Source organism: Delphinapterus leucas, chromosome 6 (assembly GCF_059928025.1).
Source record: "Delphinapterus leucas isolate spDelLeu-1000000601 "Yukka" chromosome 6, BTC_Dleu_Yukka2, whole genome shotgun sequence".
Classification (NCBI taxonomy): domain Eukaryota; kingdom Metazoa; phylum Chordata; class Mammalia; order Artiodactyla; family Monodontidae; genus Delphinapterus; species Delphinapterus leucas.
In genome coordinates, this window is record NC_143134.1 from 31310894 (window position 1) to 31337632 (window position 26739).

The 26739-nt window shown below is 43.9% G+C and overlaps 1 protein-coding gene across 5 annotated transcripts; it reads left to right on the forward strand.

The window, feature by feature from the left end:
* The first annotated feature begins 16835 nt into the window (after nt 1–16835).
* CDK20 (cyclin dependent kinase 20) lies at nt 16836–24578 on the forward strand. Of its 5 annotated transcripts, none has more exons than XM_030760198.2 (8): nt 16837–17228; nt 17550–17704; nt 19827–20015; nt 20264–20385; nt 20576–20638; nt 21374–21497; nt 21943–22098; nt 23583–24578. In XM_030760198.2, exons 3-8 carry the CDS (start codon nt 19887–19889, stop codon nt 23778–23780), a joined length of 792 nt encoding a protein of 263 aa, XP_030616058.2. In that variant the 5' UTR covers nt 16837–17228; nt 17550–17704; nt 19827–19886; the 3' UTR covers nt 23781–24578. The 5 variants fall into 5 exon arrangements, with proteins under 5 accessions (XP_089769059.1, XP_030616058.2, XP_089769057.1 ...); XM_089912931.1 differs by having other exon boundaries at nt 17591–17704; XM_089912932.1 differs by having other exon boundaries at nt 16837–17095; nt 17591–17700.
* The last annotated feature ends 2161 nt before the right edge of the window (nt 24579–26739 follow it).

Sequence of the window (26739 nt, forward strand, 5' to 3'; positions counted from 1 at the left end):
AGGATCCCACATGCCGTGGAGCGACTGGGCCCGTGAGCCATGACCGCTGAGCCTGTGCGTCCGCAGCCTGTGCTCTGCAACGGGAGAGGCCACAACAGTGAGAGGCCCGCGTACTGCATCAAAAAAAAAAAAAACCTCTTAGAACTGTACACCAAAAGGAGTGAATTTACTGTATATAAGTAACAAACAAACAAAAAATGCAGCCTGGACTTTCCTTAAGAAATTGCAAGTACAAATAAGTATAAGTTTCTTTTAGTGAGAAGAGTATTATAAATCCACATAAATCAAAAACTCCTAAAAGGTGGCCCTTGGACAGCATGATGGGTCTAGATCCCTCCTGTATACAAAAACACTTCAAATTCTACACTTACTAGCGGTAGAGATTAAGCAGTACAGAAGCGTAAGCTGTGCAGAAGATGGCCCACCTCATGGATAGAAAAGACCCTGTAAGTCAGCACGGACATAAGGGCTATACTGAATTCCCCATTATGAGCAAGTAAATTATACCAAGAGTTTATAACCTACTCGTTGGTTGGAATTAATTAATTATTGACTCATTCCTCCTGAAATTTTTTCTGACACAGCTGATTTATTTACAAACTGTGACTTCAGATGTTACCTTGTGTTTGTTAGGAATTTCCCATCAGGTTCCAGAGAATTAAAGAAAGGGAGAGGAGAGGACTTCCGTGGTGGTGCAGTGGTTAAGAATCCACCTGCCAGTGCAGGGGACATGGGTTTGAGTCTTGGTCTGGGAAGATTCCCACATGCCACAGAGCAACTAAGCCAGTGTGCCACAACTACTGAGCCTGTGCTCTAGAACCCGCAAGCCACAACTACTGAAGCCTGTGCACCTAGAGCCTGTGTTCCACAACAAGAGAAGCCACCGCAATGAGAAGCCCGCACACCACAAGTAAGAGTAGCCCCTGCTCACCGCAACTAGAGAAAGCCTGCACGCTGCAACAAAAACCCAACGCAGGCAAAAAAAAAAAAAAAAAAAAATCAGTAAAATAAATAAGTAAATAAATTAAAAAAGGGAGAGGAGAGATTTCCATTTCCCCATTTTCTATGACCCTTACTTAGGTTTTCACTAAGTATGGGAATGTATCAGTTTGGCATCCAGGAATAAAACCAATTCATTCAATATTATTCCACAAAGAACAAAATCTATAAACAAATAAAAAATCTTAGCTGTAAAAAAAAATGAATGAATGAAAAACATCACTACTGACCTAACAGATGTAAAAAAAAAAGGATTATATTGGAATACTATGAACAATTGCATGGCAAAAGAAATTAGATAACCCAGATGAAATAGACAAATTTACAGAAAGACATGGACTCCTGAAATTGTTCAAGAAGAAAAGAAATTTTGAATATATACATAGCAAGTAATTAATAATATAAAACTTCCCACAAAGAAAAGCCCAGGAATAGTTTCACTGGTGCATTCTCTGAAATGTCTAAAGAATTAACAGCACTCCTTCACATATTTCGAAACATAGAAGAGAAGGGAACACTTTCCAACATATTTTATGAGTCCAGTATTACCCTGATACCAAAATCAGACAAAGATATCAGAAGAAAACTATAAACTAATATCCTTTATGGATAAAATGGATATGGATAATGAAAATGGACTTTAAAAATCTTCAACAAAATACTGGCACAGCAAATCAAGAATGTATAAAAAAGATTATATCAAAATAATGAGAAGACAAACCACAGACTAGAAGAAAATATTTGCAAAAGACAGCTGATAAAGCACTGTTATCCAACCTGATTTTAAAATGGGCAGAAGATCTGAGCAGACAATTCACCAAAGAATATATACAAATGACGTATGAAAAGATGCTCTACATCAAATGCCATTAGGAACTGCAAATTAAAACAACAATGAGGATACCACTACACACATATTAGAATGGTGAAAATCCAAAACACTGACAACACCAAATTCTTGTGAGGATGGAGAGCAAGAGGAATGCTCATTCATTGTTGATGGTAATGCAAAATGATACTGCCACTTTGGAAGACAATTTGGTAGTTTCTTACAAAACTAAACATACTCTTACCATTCAGTTCAGCAATTGTGCTCCTTGGTATTTACCCAAAAAAGTGGAAAACTTAATTCCACAAAAACACCTGCACGTGGGTATTTATAGCAGCTTTGTACCATAATTGCCAAACCTTGGAAGCAACCAAGATGTCCTTAAGTAGGTGATTGGATAAATAAACTGTGGTATATCCAGACAATGGAATATTATTCAGTGCTAGAAAGAAATGAGCTACCAAGCCACGAAAAGGCATAGAGGAAATTTAATTGCATATTACTAAGTGAAAGAAGCCAATTACTGAGTGATTCCAACTATATGATATTCTGGAAAAACCAAGACTATGGAGACAGTAAAAATTTCAGTGGCTGCCAAGGGCTGGGGCTAAGGGAATGAATAGAATGAGCACAGGGGACTTTTAGGCAGTGAAATAATTATATATGATACTATAGTGGTGGGTGCATGCCACTATACATTTGCCAAAATCCGTAAAGTATACAACACCAAGAGTGAACCTTAATGTGAACTATATACTTTAAATGATAATGAAGTGTCAATGTTGGTTCATTAATTGTAGTAAATGTACCACTCTGGTGCAGGATGTTGATGGTGGGGGAAGCTGTGTGTGCAGAGCCCAAGGAGTATAAGGGAACTCTCTGTACTTTCTGCTCAGTTTTGCTGTGAACCTAAATCTTCTCAAAAAATAGAGTATCTGTGTGTCTGTGTATGTGTGTTTGTGTTTAAAAGACTATACACAGCAACCAACTAGGATTTGTCTCGGGAATGCAAAGTGTTCAACATAAGAAAATCAATAAATGTAATATATCATATCAATAAGGGACAAATCTCACATGCTAATTTCAACAGACACAGAAAAAAGCACTTGACAAATCCAAACCCTTACAGGATAAAAATATTCAACAAAATAAACATAGGAGGGAACATCCTCAACCTAATAAAGGCATCTATGGAAACCCCACAATTAACATCATACTTAATGGTGAAAGACTGAAAATTTCCTCCCTAATATCAGGATCAGGACAATAATGTCTGCTTTCTCCACTTGCATGCAACATTTTACTGGAGGTTCTAGCCATGGAAATCAGATAAGAAGAAGAAACAAAAGGTACCCAGATTAGAAAGGAAGAAGTAAAACTATCTCTATTTGTAGAGGACACGTCATTGTATATAAAAAATACTAAGGAATCCACAAGAAAACTATTAAGCTAATAAAGTTCAGCAATGTTGTAGGACACAAGATCAATATACAAAAATCAGTTGTATTTCTATAAAGTAGCAATGAACAATCTGAAAATAAAATTAAGAAAACAGTTCTATTTACAATAGCATAAATTGAATAAGCTTCTTAGGAATAAATTTAACAAAAGTAGCACAAGACTTATGCACTGAAAACTAGCAAAAAAAAAAAAAGAAATTAAAGAACATCTAACTAAATAAAATGATATCCTGTCTTCATGGGTTAGAAGATTTAATATTGATGGCAATACTCCCCAAATTATGTACAGATTCACTACAATCCCTACAAAATTGACTTTTTCCCCCACAAATTAGCAAGCAGATCCTAAAATTCGTATGGAAATGCAAGGGAACCAAAATAGCCAAAACAATCTTGAAAAATAGGAATATAGTTTAAGGATTCACATTTCCCAACTTCAAAACTTACTACAAAGCTACTGTAATCCAGACTAGGTGATACTGGCATAAGGACAGACATATAAATCAGCAGAGTAGAATTGAGACTCCAGAAATAAATCCAATCATTATGGGCAGCTGATTTTTTTTTTTTTTTTTTGCGGTACGCGGGCCTCTCACTGTTGTGGCCTCTCCCGTTGCAGAGCACAGGCTCCGGACGCGCAGGCTCAGCGGCCATGGCCCACGGGCCTAGCCGCTCCGCGGCATGTGGGATCTTCCCGGACCGGGGCACGGACCCATGTCCCCTGCATTGGCAGGTGGACTCTCAACCACTGCACCACCTGGGAAACCCTGGGCAGCTGATTTTTGACAAGGGTTCTAAAACAATGCAAAAAGAGAAGAGTCTTTTCACAAATACTGATGGGACAACTATATATCCTCACGTGCAAAATAATGAAGTTGGACCTCTACCTCACACTATCTACAAAAGATGGATGAAAGACCTAAGTGTAAGAGCTAAACCTATGGAACTCTTAGAAGAAAATATAAGCATAAACCTTTGTGATCTTGGATTAGTCAATGATTCCTTAGATATGCTACCTAAAGCACAAGCAACCAAAGAAAAATATAGATAACCTGAACTTAATAAAAAAAATTGTGCTTCAAAGGATGCTATCAAGAAAGTGAAAAAAAAACACAAAAAAACAACAACACCTGAGTGGAAGAAAACATTTGCAAATCATATATTTGATAAGAGTCTAGCATCCAGAATACATAAAAAACTCTTACAAGTCTACAGTAAAAACACAAATATCCCAAACACAAATTTCTCCAAAGAAGATATACAAATGGCCAACAAGCAAGTGAAAAAATGCTCAACATCATTGGTTATTAGGAAAATACAAATAAAAACCAGAGTGAGATACCACTAGGATGGTTGGAATAAAAAAGATGGTTAATAACACATGTTGGTAAGGATGTGGAGAAATTGGAATCTCATACATTTCTGGTGGGAATGTAAACTGTTGCAGTTGCAGCTACTTTGGACAACAATGTGGCAACTCCTCAAAAAGTTAAACATAGTTAACATATGATCCAGCAATTCCACTCCTACAAATACAGCAAAGAAAATTGAAAACATAATTTCACACAAAATCTTGTACATGAGTGTTCATAGCAGCATTCGTCAGAGTCAAAAAGTGGAAACAAATGTCTATCACCTGATGAATGGATAAACAAAATGAGGTATATCTGTATAGCAGAATATTATTCAGCCATAAAATGGAATGAGTACTAATGCATGTTACAACATGGATGAACCTTAAAAACATTATGCTACATGAAAGAAGTCAGACACAAAATGTCACATATGTATGATTTCATTTATATGAAATGTCCAGACTAGGAAAATTCACAGTAATAGAAAGTATGTTAGTGGGTGTCAGGGGCTGGGGCGAGAAGGGAATGGCGAGTGAGTGCTAATTGGTATTGGATCTTATGGAGTGTGTTGAAAATATTCTGGTTTAGATAGTAGTGTTGGTTGCAGTCTTGTGGACATATTAAAAATCTTGTGAATATATGAAAAACAACTTAATGTACACATTAAAAGGGGAAATTTTATGGTATGTGAATTATATCTCAATTTAAAACATGAACATTTGACCATACTTGTGTTGGTCTATTCATGGACTCTATTCTATTCCATTGATTTATGGGTCTATTTGTCTGCCAGTATCACACTGTCTTGATTACTATAGATATATACAACTCCATAAAATTGGGTAGGGTGATTCTTCAAACTTTATTCTTCATTTTCAAAACTTTTAAAAATAACTGTTCCAGTTTCTTTGCCTTCCCACAAAATCTGATAATCAGTCTATAGACATCTACACAAAATACTATAGGTATTTTGTTGATAGTGTCGTTCTTCCATACCCTTGCTGCTTTTATCTGGTGGTTCTATCGATGACTGTGAGATGAGTGTCAAAATCCCTGCCTATAATTGAATATGTGTCTGCTTCTCTTTTCAGTCCTATCAGTTCTGTTTTTTGGTGCATACACATTTTGGATTATATTTTCTTAGTGAATCGACCCTTTCATCATTATCATCTCTCTCTTTGACGCTGGTAATTTTCTTTGTTCTGAAGTCCATTTTGTCTCACATTAATATAACCACTCCGGCTTTCTGTGATTAATGATATTAATCACAGAAATCACAATAATGATATTACTGTTTTAATGACATATTTTTAGAGGAAACTTTAAAATTTAGAATAGTTTTAGATTTACAGAAAAATTGCAAAGATAATACAGCTTGCATATACCTCACATCTAGTTTCTTCTATTAACATTTTGTATTAGTATGGCATATTTGTGACAATTAATAAATGAATATTAATACATTATTATTGACTAAAGTCCACACTTTATTCAGGTTTCCTTCGTTCTTTAAAAATTAATTAATTTATTATTTATTTATTATTTTTGACTGCATTTGGTCCCCGTTGCTGTGCGCAGGCTTCCTCTAGTTGCAGTGAGCGGGGGCTACTCTTCATTGCAGTGTGTGGGCTTCTCATTGCGGTGGTTTCTCTTGTTGTGGAGCGCAGGCCCCAAGCACACGGGCTTCAGTAGTTGTGGCACACGGACTCAGCAGTTGTGGCTCATGGGCTCTAGAGCACAGGCTCAGTAGCTGTGGCACACAGGCCCAGCTACCCCGCGGCATGTGGGATCTTCCTGGACCAGGGCTTGAACCCTTATCCCCCACACTGGCAGGCGGACTCCCAACCACTGCACCACCAGGGAAGTCCCTAGATTTCCTTAGTTTTTACCTAAAGTGTTTTTTCTGTTTCTAGTATTCTGTCTAAGATACCAAGTTACATTTAGTCTCCTTAGGCTCCTCTTGGCTGAACTGTTTCTCAGACTTTCCTTGGTTTTGAAGACCTTGACAGTATTGAGGAGTGTTGGTCACCTATTTTGTAGAATGTACCCTATTTGGGATTTGCCTGATGTTTCCTCATGATTAGATGGAAGTTATAGGATTTGGGGAGGAAGACCACAGATGTAAAGTGCCATCTCTTCACGTATCAATGGTACATACTATCAACATGACTTATCCTTAGTGACGTTGACCTTAGTCTCCTGGCTGAGGTGGACTCCTGTCAAATTTCTTCACTGTATAGTCTGTTTATTCCCTTTCCATATTGTCCTCTTTGACAGTATGACACAATGTACAGCCCACAGTTAAAAAGTGGGGAGTTATACTGCACCTCCTGAGAGCAGAGTACCTATATAGGTTATTGGGAATTCTTCTGTAAAGGATACTTTCTATTATCCTTCCTTCCTTCCTTCCTTCCTTCCTTCCTTCCTTCCTTCCTTCCTTCCTTCCTTTCTTTCTTTCCTTCTTTCTTTCTTTCTTTCTTTCTCATTTATTTATTAATATGGATTCATGGATATTTATTTTATTCTTTGGGTTATAACCCAATACTACATTATTTATTTTCTTGGTCAAATTGCTTCAGCTTTAGCCATTGGAAGCTCTTTTTGTTGGCTCATGTAGACCTTATTTATTTATTTAGAAGTTTCTTTTTTATTTTTTTGAAAGTCTGTCTTTAATATTTTATATATTCATTTTTCTTTTTTTAAAAAAATCTTTTTTGGAGTATAATTGCTTTACTCCAATAATGATGTTAGTTTCTGCTTTATAACAAAGTGAATCAGCTATACATATACATATATCCCCATACATCCTCCCTCTTGCATCTCCCTCACACCCTCACCATCCAACCCCTCTAGGTGGTCACAAAGCACCAAGCTGATCTCCCTGTGCTATGTGGCTGCTTTCCACTAGCTATCTATTTTACATTTGGTAGTGTATATATGTCCATGTCACTCTCTCACTTCATCCTAGCTTACCCTTGCCCCTCCCCATGTCCTCAAGTCCATCCTCTATATCTGCGTCTTTATTCCTGTCATGCCCCTAGGTTTTTCAGAACTTTTTTTTTTTAGATTCTATATATATATGTGTTAGCATACGGTATTTGTTTTTCTCTTTCTGACTTACTTCACTCTGTATGACAGACTCTAGGTCCATCCATCTCACTACAAATAACTCAATTTCATTTCTTTTTATGGCTGAGTAATATTCCATTGTATATATGTGCCACATCTTCTTTATCCATTCATCGGTCGATGGACACTTAGGTTGCTTCCATGTCCTGCTTACTGTAAATAGAGCTGCAATGAATATTGTGGTACATGACTCTTTTTGAATTATGGTTTTCTCAGGGTATATGTCCAGTAGGGGGATTGCTGGGTCATATGGTAGTTCTATTTTTAGTTTTTTAAGGTACCTCTATACTGTTCTCCATAGTGGCTGTATCAATTTATATTCCCACCAACAGTGCAAGAGAGTTCCCTTTACTCTGCACCCTCTCCAGCATTTATGGTTTGTAGATTTTTGATGATGGCCATTCTGACCGGTGTGAGATGATACCTCACTGTAGTTTTGATTTGCATTTCCTTAATGGTTAGTGATGGTTGAGCATCTTTTCGTGTGTTTATTGGCAATCTGTATATCGTCATTGGAGAAACGTCTATTTAGGTCTTCTGTCCATTTTTGGATTGGGTTGTTTGTTTTTTTGGTATTGAGGTGCATGAGCTGCTTGTAAATTTTGGAGATTAATCCTTTATCACTTGCTTCATTTGCAAATATTTTCTCCCATTCTGAGGGTTGTCTTTTCATCTGGTTTATGGTTTCAATTGCTGTGCAAAAGCTTTTAAGTTTCACTAGTTCCCATTTGTTTATTTTTGTTTTTATTTCCATTTCTCTAGGAGGTGGGTCAAAAAGGATCTTGCTGTGATTTATGTCGTAGAGTGTTCTGCCTGTGTTTTCCTCTAAGACTTTTATAGTGTCCAGTCTTACTTTTAGGTCTCGAATTCATTTTGAGTTTATTTTTTTTATGGTGTTAGGGAGTGTTCTAATTTCATTCTTTTACATGTAGCTGTCCAGTTTTCCCAGCACCACTTATTGAAGAGGCTGTCTTTTCTACATTGTATACTCTTGCCTCCTTTATCAAAAATAAAGTGACCATATGCACTTGGGTTTATCTCTTGGCTTTCTATCCTGTTACATTGATCTAAATTTCTGTTTTGGTGCCAGTACCATACTGTCTTGATTACTGTAGCTTTGTAGTACAGTCGGAAGTCCAAGAGCCTGATTCCTCCAGTTCTGATTTTCTTTTCTTTTTCTTGAATTTTTGAATTTTATTTAATTTATATTTTATACAGCAGATTCTTATTAGTTATCCATTTTATACATATTAGTTTATATATGTATCAATTCCAATCTGCCAATTCATGACACCACCCCCACAACCCCTGCTGCTCTGCCCCTTGGTGGCCATATGTTTGTTCTGTACATCTGTGTCTCAATTTCTGCCCTGCAAACTGGTTCATCTGTACCATTTTTCTAGGTTCCACATATATGCGCTTATATATGATATTTGTTTTTCTCTTTCTGACTTACTTCACTCTGTATGACAGTCTCTAGATCCATCCACGTCTCTACATATGACCCAATTTCGTTCCTTTTTATGGCAGAGTAATATTCCATTGTATATATGGACCACATCTTCTTTATCCATTTGTCTGTTGATGGCATTTAGGTTGCTTCCATGACCTGTCTATTGTAAATAGTGCTGCAATGAACATTGGGGTGCATGTGTCTTTTTGAATTAGGGTTTTCTATGGGTATATGCCCAGTAGTGGGATTGCTGGGTCATATGGTAATTCTATATTTAGTTTTTTAAGGAACCTCCATACTGTCCTCCATAGTGGCTGTATCAATTTACATTCCCACCAACAGTACAAGAGGGTTCCCTTTTCTCCGCACCCTCTCCAGCATTTTTTGTTTGTAGATTTTCTGGTGATGCCCTTTCTAACTGGTGTGAGGTGACACCTCACTGTAGTTTTGATTTGCATTTCTCTAATAATTAGTGATGTTGAGCAGTTTTTCATATACTTCTTGGCCATCTGTATGTCTTCTTTGGAGAAATGTCTGTTTAGGTCTTCTGCCCATTTTTGGATTGGGTAGCTTGTTTTTTTAATATTGAGCTGCATGAGCTATTTATATATTTTGGAGATTAATCCTTTGTCAGTTAATTCATTGGCAAATGATGTGATCTATCCTGGAGAATGTTCCGTGCACACTTGAGAAGAAAGTGTAATCTGCTGTTTTTGTATGGAATGTCCTGTAAATATCAATTAAACCTATCTGGTCTATTGTGTTATTAAAGCTTGTGTTTCCTTATTAATTTTCTGTTTGGATGATCTGTCCATTGGTATAAGTGAGGTGTCCCTCACTTATAGTCCCTCACTATTATTGTGTTACTGTTGATTTCGTCTTTTATAGCTGTTAGCAGTTGCCTTCTGTATTGAGGTCCTCCTGTGTTGGGTGCATATATATTTATAATTGTTATATCTTCTTCTTGGACTGATCCCTTGATCATTATGTAGTGTCCTTCCTTGTCTCTAGTAACATTCTTTATTTTAAAGTCCATTTTATCTGATATGAGTATTTCCACTCCAGCTTTCTTTTGATTTCCATTTGCATGGAATATCTTTTTCCATCCCCTCACTTTCAGTGTGTATGTGTCCTTAGGTCTGAAGTGGGTCTCTTGTAGACAGCATATATATGGGTCTTGTTTTTGCATCCATTCCGCAAGCCTGCGTCTTTTGGCTGGAGCATTTAATCCATTCACATTTAAGGTAATTATCGATATGTATGTTCCTATTACCATTTTATTAATTGTTTTGGGTTTGTTTTTGCAGGTCCTTTTATTCTCTTCTGTTTCCCACTTAGAGAGTTCTTTTAACATTTCTTGTAGAGCTGGTTTGGTGGCTCTGAATTCTCTTAGCTTTTGCTTGTCTGTAAAGCTTTTCATTTCTCCATCGAATCTGAATGAGATCCTTGCTGGGTAGAGTAATCCCGGTTGTAGGTTCTTTCCTTTCATCACTTTAAATATGTCATGCCACTCCCTTCTGACTTGTAGAGTTTCTGCTGAGAAATCAGCTGTTAACCTTATGGGAATACCCTTGTATGTTATTTGTCATTCTTCCCTTGCTGCTTTCAATAATTTTTCTTTGTCTTTAATTTTTGCCTGTTTGATTACTATGCATCTCGGCATGTTTCTCCTTGGGTTTATCCTGTATGGGACTCTCTGTGCTTCCTGGACGTGGGTGACTATTTCCCTTCCCACGTTAGGGAAGTTTTCGTCTATAATCTATTCAAATATTTTCTCAGGTCTTTTCTCTCTCTCTTCTCCTTCTGCGACCCCTATAATGCGAATATTGTTGCATTTAATGTTGTCCCAGAGGTCTCTTAGGCTGTCTTCATTTCTTTTCATTCTTTATTCTTTAGTCTGTTCCACAGCAGTGAATTCCACCATGCTGTCTTCCAGGTCACTCACCATTTTTCTGCCTCAGTTTTTCTGCTATTGATTCCTTCTAGTGTATTTTTCATTTCAGTTACTGCATTGTTCATCTCTGTTTGTTTGTCCTTTAATTCTTCTAGGTCTTTGTTAAACATATCTTGCATCTTCTCAATCTTTGCCCCATTCTTTTTCCAAAGTCCTTGATCATCTTCACTGTCATTATTCTGAATTCTTTTTCTGGAAGGTTGCCTATTTCCACTTCATTTAGTTGTTTTCCTGGGGTTTTATCTTGTTCCTTCATCTGGTACATAGCCCTCTGACTTTTCATGTTGTCTATCTTTCTGTGAATGTAGTTTTTGTTCCACAGGCTGCAGGATTGTAGTTTTTCTTCCTTCTGCTGTCTGCCCTCTGGTGGATGAGATTATCTATGAGGTTTGTGCAAGTTTCCTGATGGGAGGGGCTGGTCTAGCTCCGTTTTTCTGTCTCAAGATTACTTTGGCTATTCGGGATCTTTTGTGTTTCCATACAAATCGTGAATTTTTTTGTTCTAGTTCTGTGAAAAATGCCATTGGTAGTTTGACATGGATTGCATTGAATGTGTAGATTGTTTTGGGTAGTATAGTCATTTTCACAATGTTGATTCTTCTAATCCAAGGACATGGTATATCTCTCCCTCTGTTTGTATCATCTTTAATTTCTTTCATCAGTGTCTTATAGTTTACTGCATACAGGTCTTTTGTCTCCTTAGGTAGGTTTATTCCTAGGTATTTTATTCTTTATGTTGCAATGGTAAATGGGAGTGTTTCCTTAATTTCTCTTTCAGAGTTTTCATCATTAGTGTATAGGAATGCAAGGAATCTCTGCATTAATTTTGTATCCTGATTTTTTAGCAGTTTCTTGCTTTCTATTTTAAATATTGTTTGTTTTAAATGTTATCTGAATACATTGAGAACTACTTCAAACAACGCTATAATTTATTTTTGTTTTTCAGTATCAAGCAATTTTTAAAACCTCAGTGGAGAATAATCTAGTATCCTCACCAAATATTAACCCTTTCTATTCTTCTTTTTCACTCTTGACATTCCCTGCTTCCTTCTGTTATCATTCCCCTTCTGTCTCAAGAACTTCCTTTAGGAATTTTCAAATTAAGTCTGCTGGCAACAAATTCACTCAGTTTTCCTTCATCTGAGAGTGTCTTCATTTCACTTTCATTTCTGTAGGATATTCTCCCTGGATATAGAATTCTGTTCATAGTTCCTTTCTCTTAGCACTTGAAAAATGTTGTGCTATTTCCTTCTGGCCTCCATGGCTTCTAATGAGAAATCACAGGAATTAGAGACATTCTGCCCCAGGAGGCAATGTGTCATCTCTCTATGGATGCGTTCAGGAAGGTTTTTTTTTGGTTTGGGTTTTTTTTTTTTGCTTTTTTTCCCTTTAGTTTTCAGTAATTTGATTATGCTGTTTCTGGGCATTATGATGTTTGGGGGCTTATTCTTACTCAGCTTCTTGAATCTGTAGGTTATGCCTTTCCCCAAATTTGTGAAGCTTCCAGTCATTATTTATTCAAATATTATTTTTCAGCCTTGCCCTTTTCCTCCTCTCCTAAATGTTAGATCTACTGTTATTTTCCTACCAGCCCTTCATGTTCTGTTTATTTTTAATTTTTTTTATTTAAATAGTTTTAATTGTGGAAAAGAACACATATAAAATTTACCATTTGAACTATTTCTAAGTGTACAGTTCAATAGTGTTAAGTATATTTACAGTATTGTGCAACCAATATCCAGAAGTTTTCATCTTGTAAAACTGAAACTCTGTACTCATTAAAAAACAGCACCTCATTTCGTCCTCCCTCCAGGCCCCAGCAACCATCAATCTAATTTCTGTTGATATAAATTTGACTTCTCTACATATTTCATTTAAGTGGAATCATACAGCATTTTTCTTTTTGTGACCTGCTTATTTCACTTAGCATAATGTCCTCAAGGTTCATTCACATTGTAGAATGTGTCAGAATTTTCTTCCTTTTTAAGAATGAATAGTATTCCATTGCATGTATATACTGCATTTTGTTTATTCATTTCTCTGTCTATGGACACTTGGGTTGCTTCTTCCTCTTGCCTATTGTGAACAGTGTTACTATGAAAATGGGTGTGCAAATATCTCTTCAAGATCCTGCTGTTAATTCTTTTGATATATACCCAGAAGTGGAATTACTGGATCAAAGAGTAATTCTATTTTTAATTTGTGAGTAACTGCTATATTTTTTTCCATAGCAGAAGCACCATTTTACATTATTTTGTGTCAAGTTTCTTTGCTGAACATTGTGTTTGGGATTCATCCATGTTGTTGCTAGTAGTTATGCTTTGTTTATTCTCATTACCGTGTAGCACTCCATTAGGTAAAAATCCCACAATTTATTTATTTATTCTACTATAGACTTTGGGGTTGTTTCCAGGTTTGGACTATTAAAAAGAGTGCTGCTATGAATATTCTTGTGTGTTTCTGGTGAATATATATATATATTTACACATTTCTGCCAATTTAAATTCCTAGGAGTGGAATGATTCTGGTGATTATAGTAATATTGTATTATGGTTTTGATTTGAAATTTCCTGACGACTAGTGGAGTTAGCACAGACCTTTTCAAATGGTTATGGGCCATTTGGGTGTCACCTTTTGTGAAGTGTCTATCACAGGTTTTGCCAATTTTTCTGAAGGTTTGCTTCTTCTTTATGATTTTGTAAGAGTTCTTTATAAGTTCTGGATATGAGTGCTTTGTCAGATACATGTGTTACAATACCACGTCCCATTTTGTGGCTTTGCTTTTCACTCTCTAAATGGTTTCTTTTGATGAACAGATGTTCTTAGTAATGACGAAGTCCGACTTCTAATTTTTATTTCCCTTTTAGTATTTTCTGTAACCTCATTTAGAAAATCCTTACCTAACCCAAAGTCATTAAGATATCATGTTTTCTTCTAAGAGCTTCATTGTTTACCTTTTATATTTAGGTATGCAGTCCATCTGGAATCAATTTTCATTTATGATTTGAGATTTGGGTCAATAGACATTTCTTCCTCATATGACTTTTCAAATGACCCGTACTATTTTTTGAAGACCATCCTTTCCAATTCCACCACTGTGTCTACCCTCACCATTTATAATAGCTGTAAAGCATGTCATTCTAAGTTACTCTCATAACTTATTCAGCCACTCTTCCATGGGATATTTGGGTTATTGTCTGGCCTCTGCCATCATCAAACAGGGTGAACATCTTTGTATGGACATTAAGGCCTTCTTCTGAAGTTGTTAGAACAAAGTAGAATTTCTGAGCCTGAAAATTCTTACATATTTTAAGAATTAGTAAATAATACAGTTCACATCTCAAAGAATACGAAGAGCCCCAGTGAAACATCTGTCTCCTACCCTGTCCGCAACCCTCCCAGTCCCTTCACCAAGTAAGCACAGTCATGAAATCTTGAGTATTTTCCAGATATCCTGTAATGCACAAAAATTCATTCTTTATATTCTTTTCTTCTTTTCTTTTTATGTGGCTAGTGGTACTCTATATGCTCTGTTGTTCATCTTGCCTTTCTAAATTAACAAAACATCTTAGAAATCTTCCGATTACTGTAATAAAAAAGCAACCTTGTTCATTTTTAAGGTAGTGAGCATAATTTTCCATTTGATGGGTGTATCAGAATTTAGACAGTCTCCTATTGATTGACATCTATGGTGTTTCTAATCTTTTGCTATTCAAACTATGCTTCAATGAATAACTTTGAACATGTCATTTCGTTGTGTGCAATATATCTGTTGGAGGTACTTCTAGAAGAGACCTTGCTGGGTCCAAGGGGATATGCAGTTGTAATTTGATGAGCATTGCCAACGCTTCAGAAATATATGAAAGCTCCTGTTTTCCCACAGCATGGCCAATGTAAGGCAGGAGATAGATGGGCTCCAGGCTAGACATTTACAGCTGGCCTCCTGTTTGCCCTTCCTGGGGTGAGAAGAAGATGTGCTCCAGGCCAGACATTCATAACCAGCCCCCTGTTTACATTTCCTGAAGCAAGAGATAAATGGGCTCCAGGACTACATATTTATGACTGGACTCCTGTCTATATTTTGAGATCTGCACCGCAGTATAAAAACCAGCAACAGAAATAGGGTAAATAACTGGACACTGGACATTTTTATTGCAGGGACAGAGTGGGACTAAACCCTGTTAAAAGATCAAGGGGTCATACATTTCCCACCCTTGGGGCACACGTGCATAAAGTCTCGTTGGGGGTCAAAAGGGAGGGGGCACCACCCCATAATATGTGATGCTAAGACCATCCCACAGGCCTCTGGGCTGAAATCCATCTTGGAAAAAAGTTGCACACGCATGTTGGGGAGGGTCCTAGGGCAGGTCAGGTGTGGAAAAAGAAACCAGATAATTGGCCAAAGGTACACAAAGACCCAGAAGAACTGCCCTATATAAATGACTTAACCTCCTCTTTACTGCGCTCCTCCTCATTAGGGAGGACGCCCACACCCTTTGTCTCCAGGTGTGCATTTCTGCCTTGCTCCTGTCTTAACTAAACAAACTGTTTCTCTGTGTGCTCTCCCACTTGTTGTTGTTGTGCTGTGTCTCTAATAATAAACTTTGTACCTGTTTTTACAGTTTTGCCTCCATGAGAAATGCATTTTTCACAGGGGGCAAGAGCCAAGGGGTGTGGTTGCTAGGATTCCTGGTTTTCATCCAGGCTACCCAGGTTCAATTCCTGGGCAGGGAATTAACATCTTGCTTCACGCCACCACTCACTGCTGCCTCTTCAAGATTAAATGGACTGTTAGATCTGAGATCTTTAGCTATCCCAAAGATGGAAAATTGTAGATTATTTTACATTTATCTCATTGTGTATGAGATTGAGCACCTTTTCAGAAGTTTAAAAAGCTAACTGTGGGCTTCCCTGGTGGCGCAGTGGTTGAGAGTCCGCCTGCCGATGCAGGGGACACGGGTTCGTGCTCCGGTCCGGGAAGATCCCACATGCCACGGAGCGGCTGGGCCTGTGAGCCATGGTCGCTGAGCCTGCGCGTCTGGAGCCTGTGCTCTGCAACGGGAGAGGCCACAACAGTGAGAGGCCCGCGTACCGCAAAAAAAAAAAAAAAAAGCTAATTGTGTATTTTGTCAACATCCTTTCATGGCATGAACTTCTTAAAAATCACTCAGGCTGCAAATTCCTCCAAATGTTTCCTCATGAGAAGCCCTTAGACATGGACTTTCCGGGTCAGAGTTTGTACTTTTTAAACGTTGTCTTTACATGTTGCCAACTGACGCTCCCTCCACAATGCAGACCCGAACCCGTCTCGCTTCAATCATCATTGGCTTTGGGGCTCATAGGTGGAAATGGCACCTGTAGGTTCTCACAGGTGGAAACTTGCACCTCTAGGTATGGGGGCGAGGGTACCCTGGCCTGCCCGAGGAGGCGACCCCGCCCCGTCACCTTTTGGCCGCGCCCTCGGCGCCGTGGTCCCGCCCCCGGCTGTGCGGCCCCGCCCCGTCCCCCGCTCGCCCAGCTGATTGCCCCGCCCGCCTCGCTGAGTGCCCCGCCTCCACCCCGGAGAGCGGCTCCACCCTCCCGCCTAGGTAGCCCGCTCCCAAGGCTGTTCCGCCTTGCTCCCAGGCTGCATGCCCCCGCCCCTCTGCGTAACCTGGCGTCACTCGTCACGTGACGTCCGGCAGTGCCGCGAGCGGTCGGCGGTGGGTGTCGCTCCCGCTGGCACGGTCTGCGCACGGGTGGTTTCCGCCGAATGAAGCTCACTGAGGCGTGATGGCGAGGGCCTAGGGGAAGGCGCAGACAGGCCCGGACGCCGCCTGTAGCTGCCCTCGGCCTCCCGGCCTCTGCGCTCTTTCCTGCGCCGTTGCTAGGCAGCCGCCTCTGGGCGCGGGAGGCAGGGCGGGCTAATGCGGAAAGGTACGGGTGCCGGGGAGGGGCTGTGATTGCGGAGGGTCCGGGTGTCTGGCAGAGGGCTATGGAGCAGTACTGCATCCTGGGCCGCATTGGGGAGGGCGCGCACGGCATCGTCTTCAAGGCCAAGCACGTGGAGGTGAGCACCCAGCCCTTCCTCCTTCGGTTCCATTGAGATCTACCCATTTTCCCGACCCACGCTTGGGCTCCTGCCTCCCCGCAGCTTTTCGTGGCGTGCTCCCCCCTCTTTTGCTCTCTTGAGTGGAGGGCGTCCAGGTTGCGGCCAGCTACCAGCGGTGCTTTCTTCCGGAGAGTGCCCCCTAGGAGCGTGGCGTGGATGTCTCTGAGCTGTTTGCTCAGCGCTGCGCCTGCTAGCCCTGATTTCCCTCCAGCACGGGGTGGGGGGCGCGTCCCACCCCCACGAGGGCCTCAGGCCTCAGCGTCGCATCCCCTTTTCCAGCCGGGGATGGGGCTGCAGTGTCTGCGTCCTGTCCCAAACAGACTGGAGAGATCGTTGCCCTCAAGAAGGTGGCCCTGCGGCGGCTGGAGGATGGCATCCCCAGCCAGGCCCTGCGGGAAATCAAGGCCTTGCAGGAGATCGAGGACAGTCAGTATGTGAGTGGGGCTGGTGTTCTGAGGTGCTGGTTCCCGCCCTCCTCCATTCACTCCCACTCTGAGGTCCTGCAGTCACTCTGTTCACTCATTTGCTTCCTCACCCCTCACTCACTCCCTTTCTTCTCCACTTGTTGTTCACCCTTATTCACCCAATTACTTCACTCATTAATTCCCTCTCGTTCACTCACTTATTTCTTGGCGTACACCTTCGCTCATTCACTAACTTATCCTTTTTTTTCTCAAAACACTTAGTGATTTCTGAAGATAATAATTGCCACCTATTGAGCTCCTGTTATGTTCTGCATGCCAGGTTAACTGCTTTATGTATATTGTCCTTCTGAGTTTTGTCCTCTGCTCCGCAAGGCACATTCAGGCTCTCCCTATCTCAGGCCAGGGGAGGAGGCACAGCCACCAGCTTATGGATGCTCAGCTTGTTCCACTTGTCTGTGGAGGCTTTGGCCCAGGTCTGATCGCAGAATCAGGACGGTTTAACATTGGGGCCTCCCATAGACTCTACCCTCTACTGGCCACTGGCAACACAGAAACCAGCCCCTACCCTGCTCTTGAGAACTGAAGTGTGGTAGGGGTGATGGACAAAGGCTACAGCGCCCATCTGGCGTGGTTTGTGCTGTGACAGGCCTGGGAGGGGCTGTGGGCACACGAGGAGAGACATCTCACACACCCAGTTTCATTCTCTTTGTGGTATTCTTTCTTGTCCATGTCCTGAGTAGAGGATGTGCTTAACTTCCTGGGGAGTGACAAGGGTAGGTCCACCCACCTAAGGGTGGGTGATACTCTGATTTGTTTCTTATTCTCTGGAGATGTCCTTGATATATTGGGTGACACAAGCATGGTATAGAACTGCATGTGTCATCTTGGTTTTGTATGAAAATATTTTGTATATATATATGAATACATGTCTGTGTGTGCCATGTCTCTTGTAAAGTCTGGTGGAATAGACTCCTAGGGTTGACTATAGGTGATAGGGTTTTTCTTTTGCTGTTTTTTTTCATTATAATTTTGGGTATTATCTGAATGTATTTGTTTGTCCCAATCTGTAAAATGAGTGTCTACTACCCTCAACATCAGAAAAACAGCAATATGGCCATTCTTGTTTTTTGAGGAAAGTAAAAGGGCTTTGCTGACAGCTTGTGTGTGGGAGAGGTGGAGGGCCCATAGGAAGCTGGTGATACGGTCCCATTTCCTGTGCATCAGCAGTCCTGAAGAGCCTATCTTTAAAACACTCCAGATCTTACCCTGGCCCAGGCCATCCTCACCTCTCATCAGAACAACTACAGCAGGCTCCCCTGCCACCCCGGCCCCCCCGCCACTGCCTCCACTCCACAGTCAAAAAATGTACATAAAATCATCCACTCCCTGGCTTGAAAAGCTCCAGAGGCTTCTCTTCACTCTGAAAGAACTGTCACCATCTGCTTCCACCCGACTCCAGCCTCTTTTTTCATTCATTCACAACTTCTTAAGTGTCTCTCCCATGATAAGCACTGTCTAGACTCCAGGAGTGCAGAACAGAGGAGCCTCCTTCCTGTTCTTGCCTCTGGGCCTTGTGTTTGCTGTCCCCTGGCCCAGAGCTCCTTCCCAGATGACTTCTCTTCTTTCTTCATCAGAATCTTCATCAAAATACCCTATATGTTTGTTGTTTGGTCATTTGTCAGTCATTTGTCCCCTGAACTCCTTAAAGTCCTTCAGGACCCACCAGCCCTTGCTCCTGTTCACTACTGTGCAGCCTGCCCTTGTGACCTTGTGGGCCCTCAGGAAGTCTATATGACATGTCTCCTGCTCTCCCACTGCTGGGAGTTGTGATCACCTGGGTGTGTGTGTTTCCAGGTGATTTTCCAGTTCGTGGGCTGGGTGGGGGACCAGACACTGCCCTAAGTCGCCTTTCTTAGACCTCCTTTCCCTGAGTGTTTACTGGAGCATTAGAGTAGGGACTTGCCTTCTCCTGGGAGAGGGAAGCAAGAGATCACCAAGCTCCCTGATTCTGAGCTCAGATCTCATGCCACCATCTCTGCCTGCCTGGTCCTCTGTTGGTGCAAGGGCTGAGGGTCCCAGAGAGAGTCTGAGCCATGTGAGGCTGGTGGCTGACGGGATGCCCCGCTTGCAGGTGGTACAGCTGAAGGCCGTGTTCCCGCATGGCGCAGGCTTCGTGCTGGCCTTCGAGTTCATGCTGTCAGATCTGGCTGAGGTGGTGCGCCACGCCCAGAGGCCGCTGGCCCAGGCGCAGGTCAAGAGCTACCTGCAGATGCTGCTCAAGGGGGTCGCCTTCTGCCATGCCAACAACATTGTGCATCGAGTCAGTTCCAGCATGGGCTGGGGTGGGACCTGGGGTGGTGGTGGCTGGGCTGTGGGTAGGCCAGCCCTTGATGAAGGGCATGGTTAGAAAAGGGACAGAGGGGCAGGGCCTATGGGTAGGAGGCCAGGGCTGGGGCCCTGGAGGAGGTCTGGTCTTGCGCTGACCTGGGTGCCCAGCCTGCCAAGCCGTCCTATCCCGAGGTTCTGTGGGGGCTCTGGAGGAACTGATGCCTCTTTTGGTGCTCTCAGGACCTGAAACCAGCCAACCTGCTTATCAGTGCCTCGGGCCAGCTCAAGATAGCGGACTTTGGCCTTGCCCGGGTCTTTTCCCCAGATGGCAGCCGTCTCTACACGCACCAGGTGGCCACCAGGTAGGGAGGACCAGTTCCCAAGCAGGACCTAGCAATAGACAGGCCCCAACCCTCCTGTTAGGAAGAGGTGCTTCTGGACCCTCTGTCCAAACAGTGCTCTTGGGGCTGGTGTGGGGGCCAGGATGACCTTCCGAGGCAGCTTCCTGACAGACCGGTGACCTGGCTGTGACCACCTGCCCTCCTCTCACAGGTGGTACCGAGCCCCTGAGCTCCTGTATGGTGCCCGCCAGTATGATCAGGGTGTCGACCTGTGGTGAGACTCCTATGGGCTGGGCAAGGGGAAATGTGGGTCGTTGGGTCACCTTTTCCTCCTGGGCATTGAGGTCTCTAAGCCATTTAGGGGTTTTCCTGCCGTGAGCTCTAGGTTGCCATGGGGGTGTCTCCCCTGGTTAGAGTATCTCTGAGGAGTTTGGGATCAGTGTTCCTCCCCTTGACAGTTTTGAGCTGGGAGGGGTCAAGTGGGATCAGAGTGGTTGTCCCAGTAGGAAGCTTCTGGGCTGAGGTCGGGGAGGTGGTCTGAGGCGTGGGGCATCTAAGCTGCTATGCAGGGGGTGATATCCCAGGTTGCAATATTCCTGAGCTATCTAGAGGCCTGGGTCCCTGGGTATGAAGGCCCTGAACCTTTATTTGGGGTAGGATGGTTTGTATATGCCTAAGAGTTTGAGATTTGGGGGCCGTTTTGGAGTCTGCCCCAGAATGGGAGGAGGTGGCAGTGTGTCCCAGAATGTGAGGCTCTGAGAAGTCTCAGAACTGTTGAGGGGTTGATGTGTGTTCCAGAGTTGAGGCCTGAGAGCTGTTTAGAGAGGGGGATATGCTCTGTGTTCTAGACTTGAAGTCTTTGACTGTTTGGGAATCTGTATCCTTAGCTATGAAGCCTGAAGTCTACTTTGTGGGTATCTTGACCGCAGTGTGAGGTGTGGGTGCTGGTGTGGGGAGATCTGTTTCCATGGTGTGAGATCTCTGAGTTGTTTGGGTTCTGTATCTGCAGGGCTGTGGGCTGCATCCTGGGGGAGCTGTTGAACGGGTCCCCCCTTTTCCCAGGGGAGAATGACATTGAACAGCTTTGCTGTGTGCTTCGAATCTTGGGCACCCCCAGTCCTCAAGTCTGGCCGGTTTGCAGGGGCCTACAGTGGGGAGGGGTGGGGGCGGGTGGCTTCTATTACCCCAATAGCTAGTGACTCCCCTGACCCGCACCTTCTCTCTCGTGGCCCCATGCCTCCTTGACTTCCCGGACCTCGGTCCTGGCCCAGCGTGGGATCTCCTCCACCCCTGCCCTGCTGGAGGTGGGAGGGCCAGGCCCCAAGCCCTATCCCTTCCCACCCGTCCCCAGCACACACGCATTCAGACCGAGCAGGGCATGGAGCAGGCGCCTGAGATGTGGAGGAAGGACTGAAGGACTGAGTGAGCACGTGATGTCATGAGTGACATGTGAGCAGGGGTGCATGGATGGGGGAGTGATGAGTGAATGGGAGCAGGTAGGTGACAGGGAGCGAGAACTGACACCTAAGGGGGCTGGCGGTGTGGGTGCCGGCCCTGATGGACCCCCTTCTCCTCCAGGAGATCAAGGACCTGCCTGACTACAACAAGATCTCCTTCAAGGAGCAGGCTCCCGTGCCCCTGGAGGAGGTGCTGCCCGATGCCTCTCCCCAGGCCTTGGACCTGCTGGGGCATTTCCTCCTCTACCCTCCACGCCAGCGCATTGCAGCCTCCCAGGTAGGGTGACACCCGTTGCCCTGACCTTCCTCGTCTGTGCCCTTTTGACCCAGCAGGTTGAGATTCTCAGAACCTGTGATGGGCTGGGACCAGAACCCCTGGAGCCAGGGGTAGGAGGGTGCAGGGCAGGTGTGCCTCTCCTGAGTGGATCCTAGAGGGGACCCTAGAGGGCAGGTGGCCAGGGGTGGCCCATTAGAAGGGCATGCACACCTCGCAGAAGAGAGAGTCTCAGGTTATTGTTGACTCGCTTCTTCATCCCTTCAACAAGAATTTACTAGCATGTGGCACGTGCTGAGCATTGTCCTGGACCCTGATCCAGAGTGAACAGACATGACTTGTGCCTGTGGGGTCTCCACCCTGTGGTGAGGCAGGGCTGTCAGTCTGTGGGAGCCGAGGGGAGGGTTGTTGGGACTGACTTTGGGGTCATGCAAGGCTTCCTGGAGAAGGGCAGGTTTAAGCATGGGGAGCTGTTTTCCCAAGAGAAATGATGAGCAGAAGCCTGGAGAGGAGGACCCAGGAGGGGTGGGTTGTGGCTGAAAGGCAGGGGAGGAGGGGAGGACCATGGGCTGATGGCTGATGGTGTGAGGGCCTCTGTCGGGTGTACCTGGCCATCTGGCCTCATGGCAGCCTCTCCTCCCTGCCCTTGGCACTAGCAGCGTGTGTTTACACATGGCCCTGGCGAGTTCCCATGTCAGCAGCACCTTCAGAGTGTACTGAGGCCAACTGACCACCTCTCAGCCCCCTGCTGCTGCCTCCAGTCTAAGCACCACCGCCCCCCTCCCCAATCGCCTCCCAGAATCTGCTTCTCCTGCCCATTTAGTCTCTCCTCCACGTGGCAGAGAGAGGGACCTTGTCCAGGTAGGCTGTCGTATCCTCACCTGCAGGGCCCTCCTGGGGCTCCCTCAGAGGAGAAGCCAGGTCCTAGTGGCCCACAGGCATCACACATTTGGGGCCATGACCTCTGTGACTCTGCCAGCTCCCATTCCCCTTGCTCACTCCCCTCGGGCCCCAGGGATCATCCATGTTCTGGGGGTCTGTGCATTTCTGTCCCGAGGCCTCACTCATTCACCTTTCAGGTCTCTGCTTGAACGCCACCTCCCAAGGGCCTCCCCTCACCATTCTTCAGGCCTGCAGCCCCTCCAGTATTCCTCATCCCCCCCTCATACTTTTCTCTTTGCCACAGCACTAATCATTTGATGCACTGTTTGTCTTACTTCTTTATCGTGTTTATTACCCCCACCCCTCACTTTGTGGAAAACTTGAAGGCAGAGCTCTTTGTTCTGTTTACCGCTGCATCTCCTGTGTCTGGAGCAGTGCTCAAACAGTGAGCACTCCGAGGTGTTGGAGTCACCTGAACGATGAGCAGATGAAGGAAAAATACTCTTCAGGGCAATATTCACATCTCCTCCTCGGCGGGAAGTGGCTGAAGCTGGGACGGGGAGGTGACCAGTTTCCTTTTGCTGCCCCTTGCTTGCTACCCTCAGGCCCTCCTGCACCAGTACTTCTTCACAGCTCCCCTGCCTGCCCACCCCTCGGAGCTGCCGATTCCTCAGCGCCCAGGGGGACCTGCCCTCAAGGCCCCCCCAGGACCCCCCCACATCCATGACTTCCACGTGGACCGGCCTCTCAAGGAGTCGCTGTTGAACCCAGAGCTGATTCGGCCCTTCATCCTGGAGGGCTGAGACGTTGGGCCAGGCCCCACCGGCGTGTCCCCCCCTTCCCTCCCCAGGACAAGCCAGGCCTCTTGTTCTTCTGCTCCGGCCTGATTTGACCACAGTGGTCCTGCTCCTGGCCAGGCCATCCAGCCTCAGTAGAGGGGACCCTCAGCCTGTGCTGTCGGCCTCCCATCTGTGTGCTGGTAACAGATCCATCAGAAGGAGGCAGTGAGTTCCGCTGTCATGCCTGCCATGGGGCTGGTTCTCTAGTTGCTGCCTTCCTGGTCAGGGTCAGTCCTGGTAGAGCCATTTGGGGGAGTGCTGAGTTTAGGATGTCCTCATGTCGGAAATCCAAGTGGGAAGGAAAGTTTGGGTTGATCTTGTTCTCAGAGACATTAAACACTAGTTCACTTTTGAGATTTATTATAAAACCCCCCGGTAGTTCTACGTGATGTATGCCCCTCTTCCTTTCCAGTTGAGGGAAGTGGCTGAGGTAGCATCATCCCCTGGCCCTTGCTTTCTGTGGTCAATGGGAAAGTGGCCCCATTCATGGCTACTTTACTCTTGGGGGATTGCTAGGTGCTTCATGTGACAGAGCTCCCTTTTGGAGGTGAGTTGGCAGAAATCAGGACCCAGGAATGGCTCAAGTTGGGGACCCAATAAGTGACCCTCCACACCTTAAGCTGGTTTACCAACATCACCCTCAGGATACGGGTGAGCCTGGACCACATGGGCCTCCTCTTTACTCAGAGATACTGGGCAAATAAGAAGACAGACATTCCTGGAACTCATTTGTTAATTCAGTAAATCCCAATACAATCTGAACTGGCTCTTGTTTTTCTTATTAAATAATTTGGTAAGCCAATTCTAAAATATATGTGGAAATGAACGGGTTAAGAGGCAGAAGCAGAAGAAAAGGCAAAAAAAAATGATGAAAGGACTTACCCTATCAGATACCAAGACTATCATAGGGCTGTAATAAATAAGCAATGTGGTATTGGTTCACAGATAGATAAAAACAGATAAATCAGAGAAACTTATTCTTAGCAATCTTCTTAAAATATTCATTTTGTGCTCATGTGGATAGAATTCTATAAGCACTGCAGTCACAGAGGTGACTAACAGTGCCACAGTCACTGCCCTCCAAGCTCTTAGAGGGCAAAGCACAGTAAACTCCAGTTGTTGCTTTCAGGGAAGAGTCTGAGTGTCTCATATGTGTTTAGAGGTGTTTTAAGGATCTGGCCTTTGCCTGTTTGTCCAGCCACATCTGTAGATTCTAAGCTTCAGTCTAGCTCAGTTTCTGGTGTCTCTTACCTCCGTATGAATGCAAGTCTGTACCCAAACCCTGACCACTGACCCTCAGCCAGTTCCACTCACAAAGACTAAAGCTTACTCCACCCTGACATTGACCCTCACCTTGACCATAAACCTTACACTTAACCTGACCCTATCACCCTGACCCTGACATAGACACTGACTCTCACCCTCAATTCTTTGCCAGCCCCTTCCCCACCCATGCCTGGCTTTGATCTTGGCATTGACTCTGACCCTCACCCAAACTCTGACCCCGTTTGACTTAGAACTAAACCTTGTCCATGAACTTGGCTCTCATCTTCACCTTAACCCTGACTCTCTAATTGACATTCCTCTTACCTTGATGCTCATTATGATCCTGATCGTTAACATGTCCCTCACACTTGCCCTGAACTTGACTTACCTTTGACAATGACAGCTTCTCTCACACTGATTGTGAATACTGTGATAAATGAGATACTCACCACCTTCAATCTGATTCTGACCCTCAACTTCACTCTGCCCCTAGACTGAATCCTCACCTTGACAAGGACCATCATACTGACCCACCCTGCCCTTGAACTTGTGCCTTGATGCTGAACTACACTGTACACTCAACCTGAAACTAGTCTGCACCCCAAGCCTGACCATGATCCTGATCCTGACACTCATCTTGACGTAGACCTCCATTTCACCCTGACCTGGGTCCTCATCCTAATGCTGAGCCTCACACAGAACATGGACTCACACTTGGCTGTCACCGTTGACACCCTAATCCCATCATGACCTTGAACCTGATCTAGACCCTGACCCTGAAATTGAACTTCACACTGACACTGACTTTCATTATTATGATGACTCATCCTCAGCCTGATCGTCACCTTCATCTTGACCCAGCCTCACTTTGAAACTTAACCTTGAACTTGATTTTGACTATAAACCAAACTCTGACCCTCTGTGGTAAGCAGAATAATGTGCCCCCCCCAAAGATGCCCATGTCCTAACCTGTGAATACGTTGCCTTACACACAAAAGGGACTTTGCAAATGTGATTTAAGGGTACAGACTTTGAGATGGAAAGAGTATCCTGGATTATGCAGATTGGGCCAATGTAATGGGGTTGGGGGGAGGGAGAGTTGGAGGAGGAGGACTTAATTCCTTCCAGCAGCAATAGAAAGGGAACCCACCTTGACTTTTAATTGACCTTGACCTTCACAATGAACATCATGCTCATCCTGACCCTGACATTACCTCACATTGATCTTGACCCTGAACCTGGCACTGACTCTAATCTTGAACATCAACCTCACCCTCACCTTGACCCTGAATCCTACACGGAACTGGACATCCACTGTCAACTTGAATCCAACTTTCAATCTTACTTTCACCCTGACAATAACCGTCATCCTAATCCTGACATTCATCCTCTCACTGATCCTCTCTAATGGAGCCTCAACCTGATCCTAACCTTGGCTCTCACACTGATCTTGAACCGAACCCTGGATCTAAAATTTCCCTTATACTGACCTTGTCCTTGAACCTGATTCTGACACCATGACCCTGACCATTCTCTTATCTTGATCCTTAACCTGACATAGAATTTTACCTTGAATTGGACACTCACCCTCACTCTGATTCTGATCTTAATCACTCTGTCCCTGATCTTACCCTCATCCTGACTGTGACCCTGGCTG

What these genes read in the sequence shown, in the direction of transcription:
- CDK20 (XM_089912931.1), top strand. Translation starts at nt 17,154, where the DNA reads ATGGAGCAGTACTGCATCCTGGGCCGCATTGGGGAGGGCGCGCACGGC. An exon ending in AGATCGAGGACAGTCAGTAT is followed by an intron (nt 17,705 to 19,826) that starts GTGAGTGGGGCT and finishes CCCCGCTTGCAG; the next exon opens with GTGGTACAGCTGAAGGCCGT. An exon ending in GATCAGGGTGTCGACCTGTG is followed by an intron (nt 20,639 to 21,373) that starts GTGAGACTCCTA and finishes CTGTATCTGCAG; the next exon opens with GGCTGTGGGCTGCATCCTGG.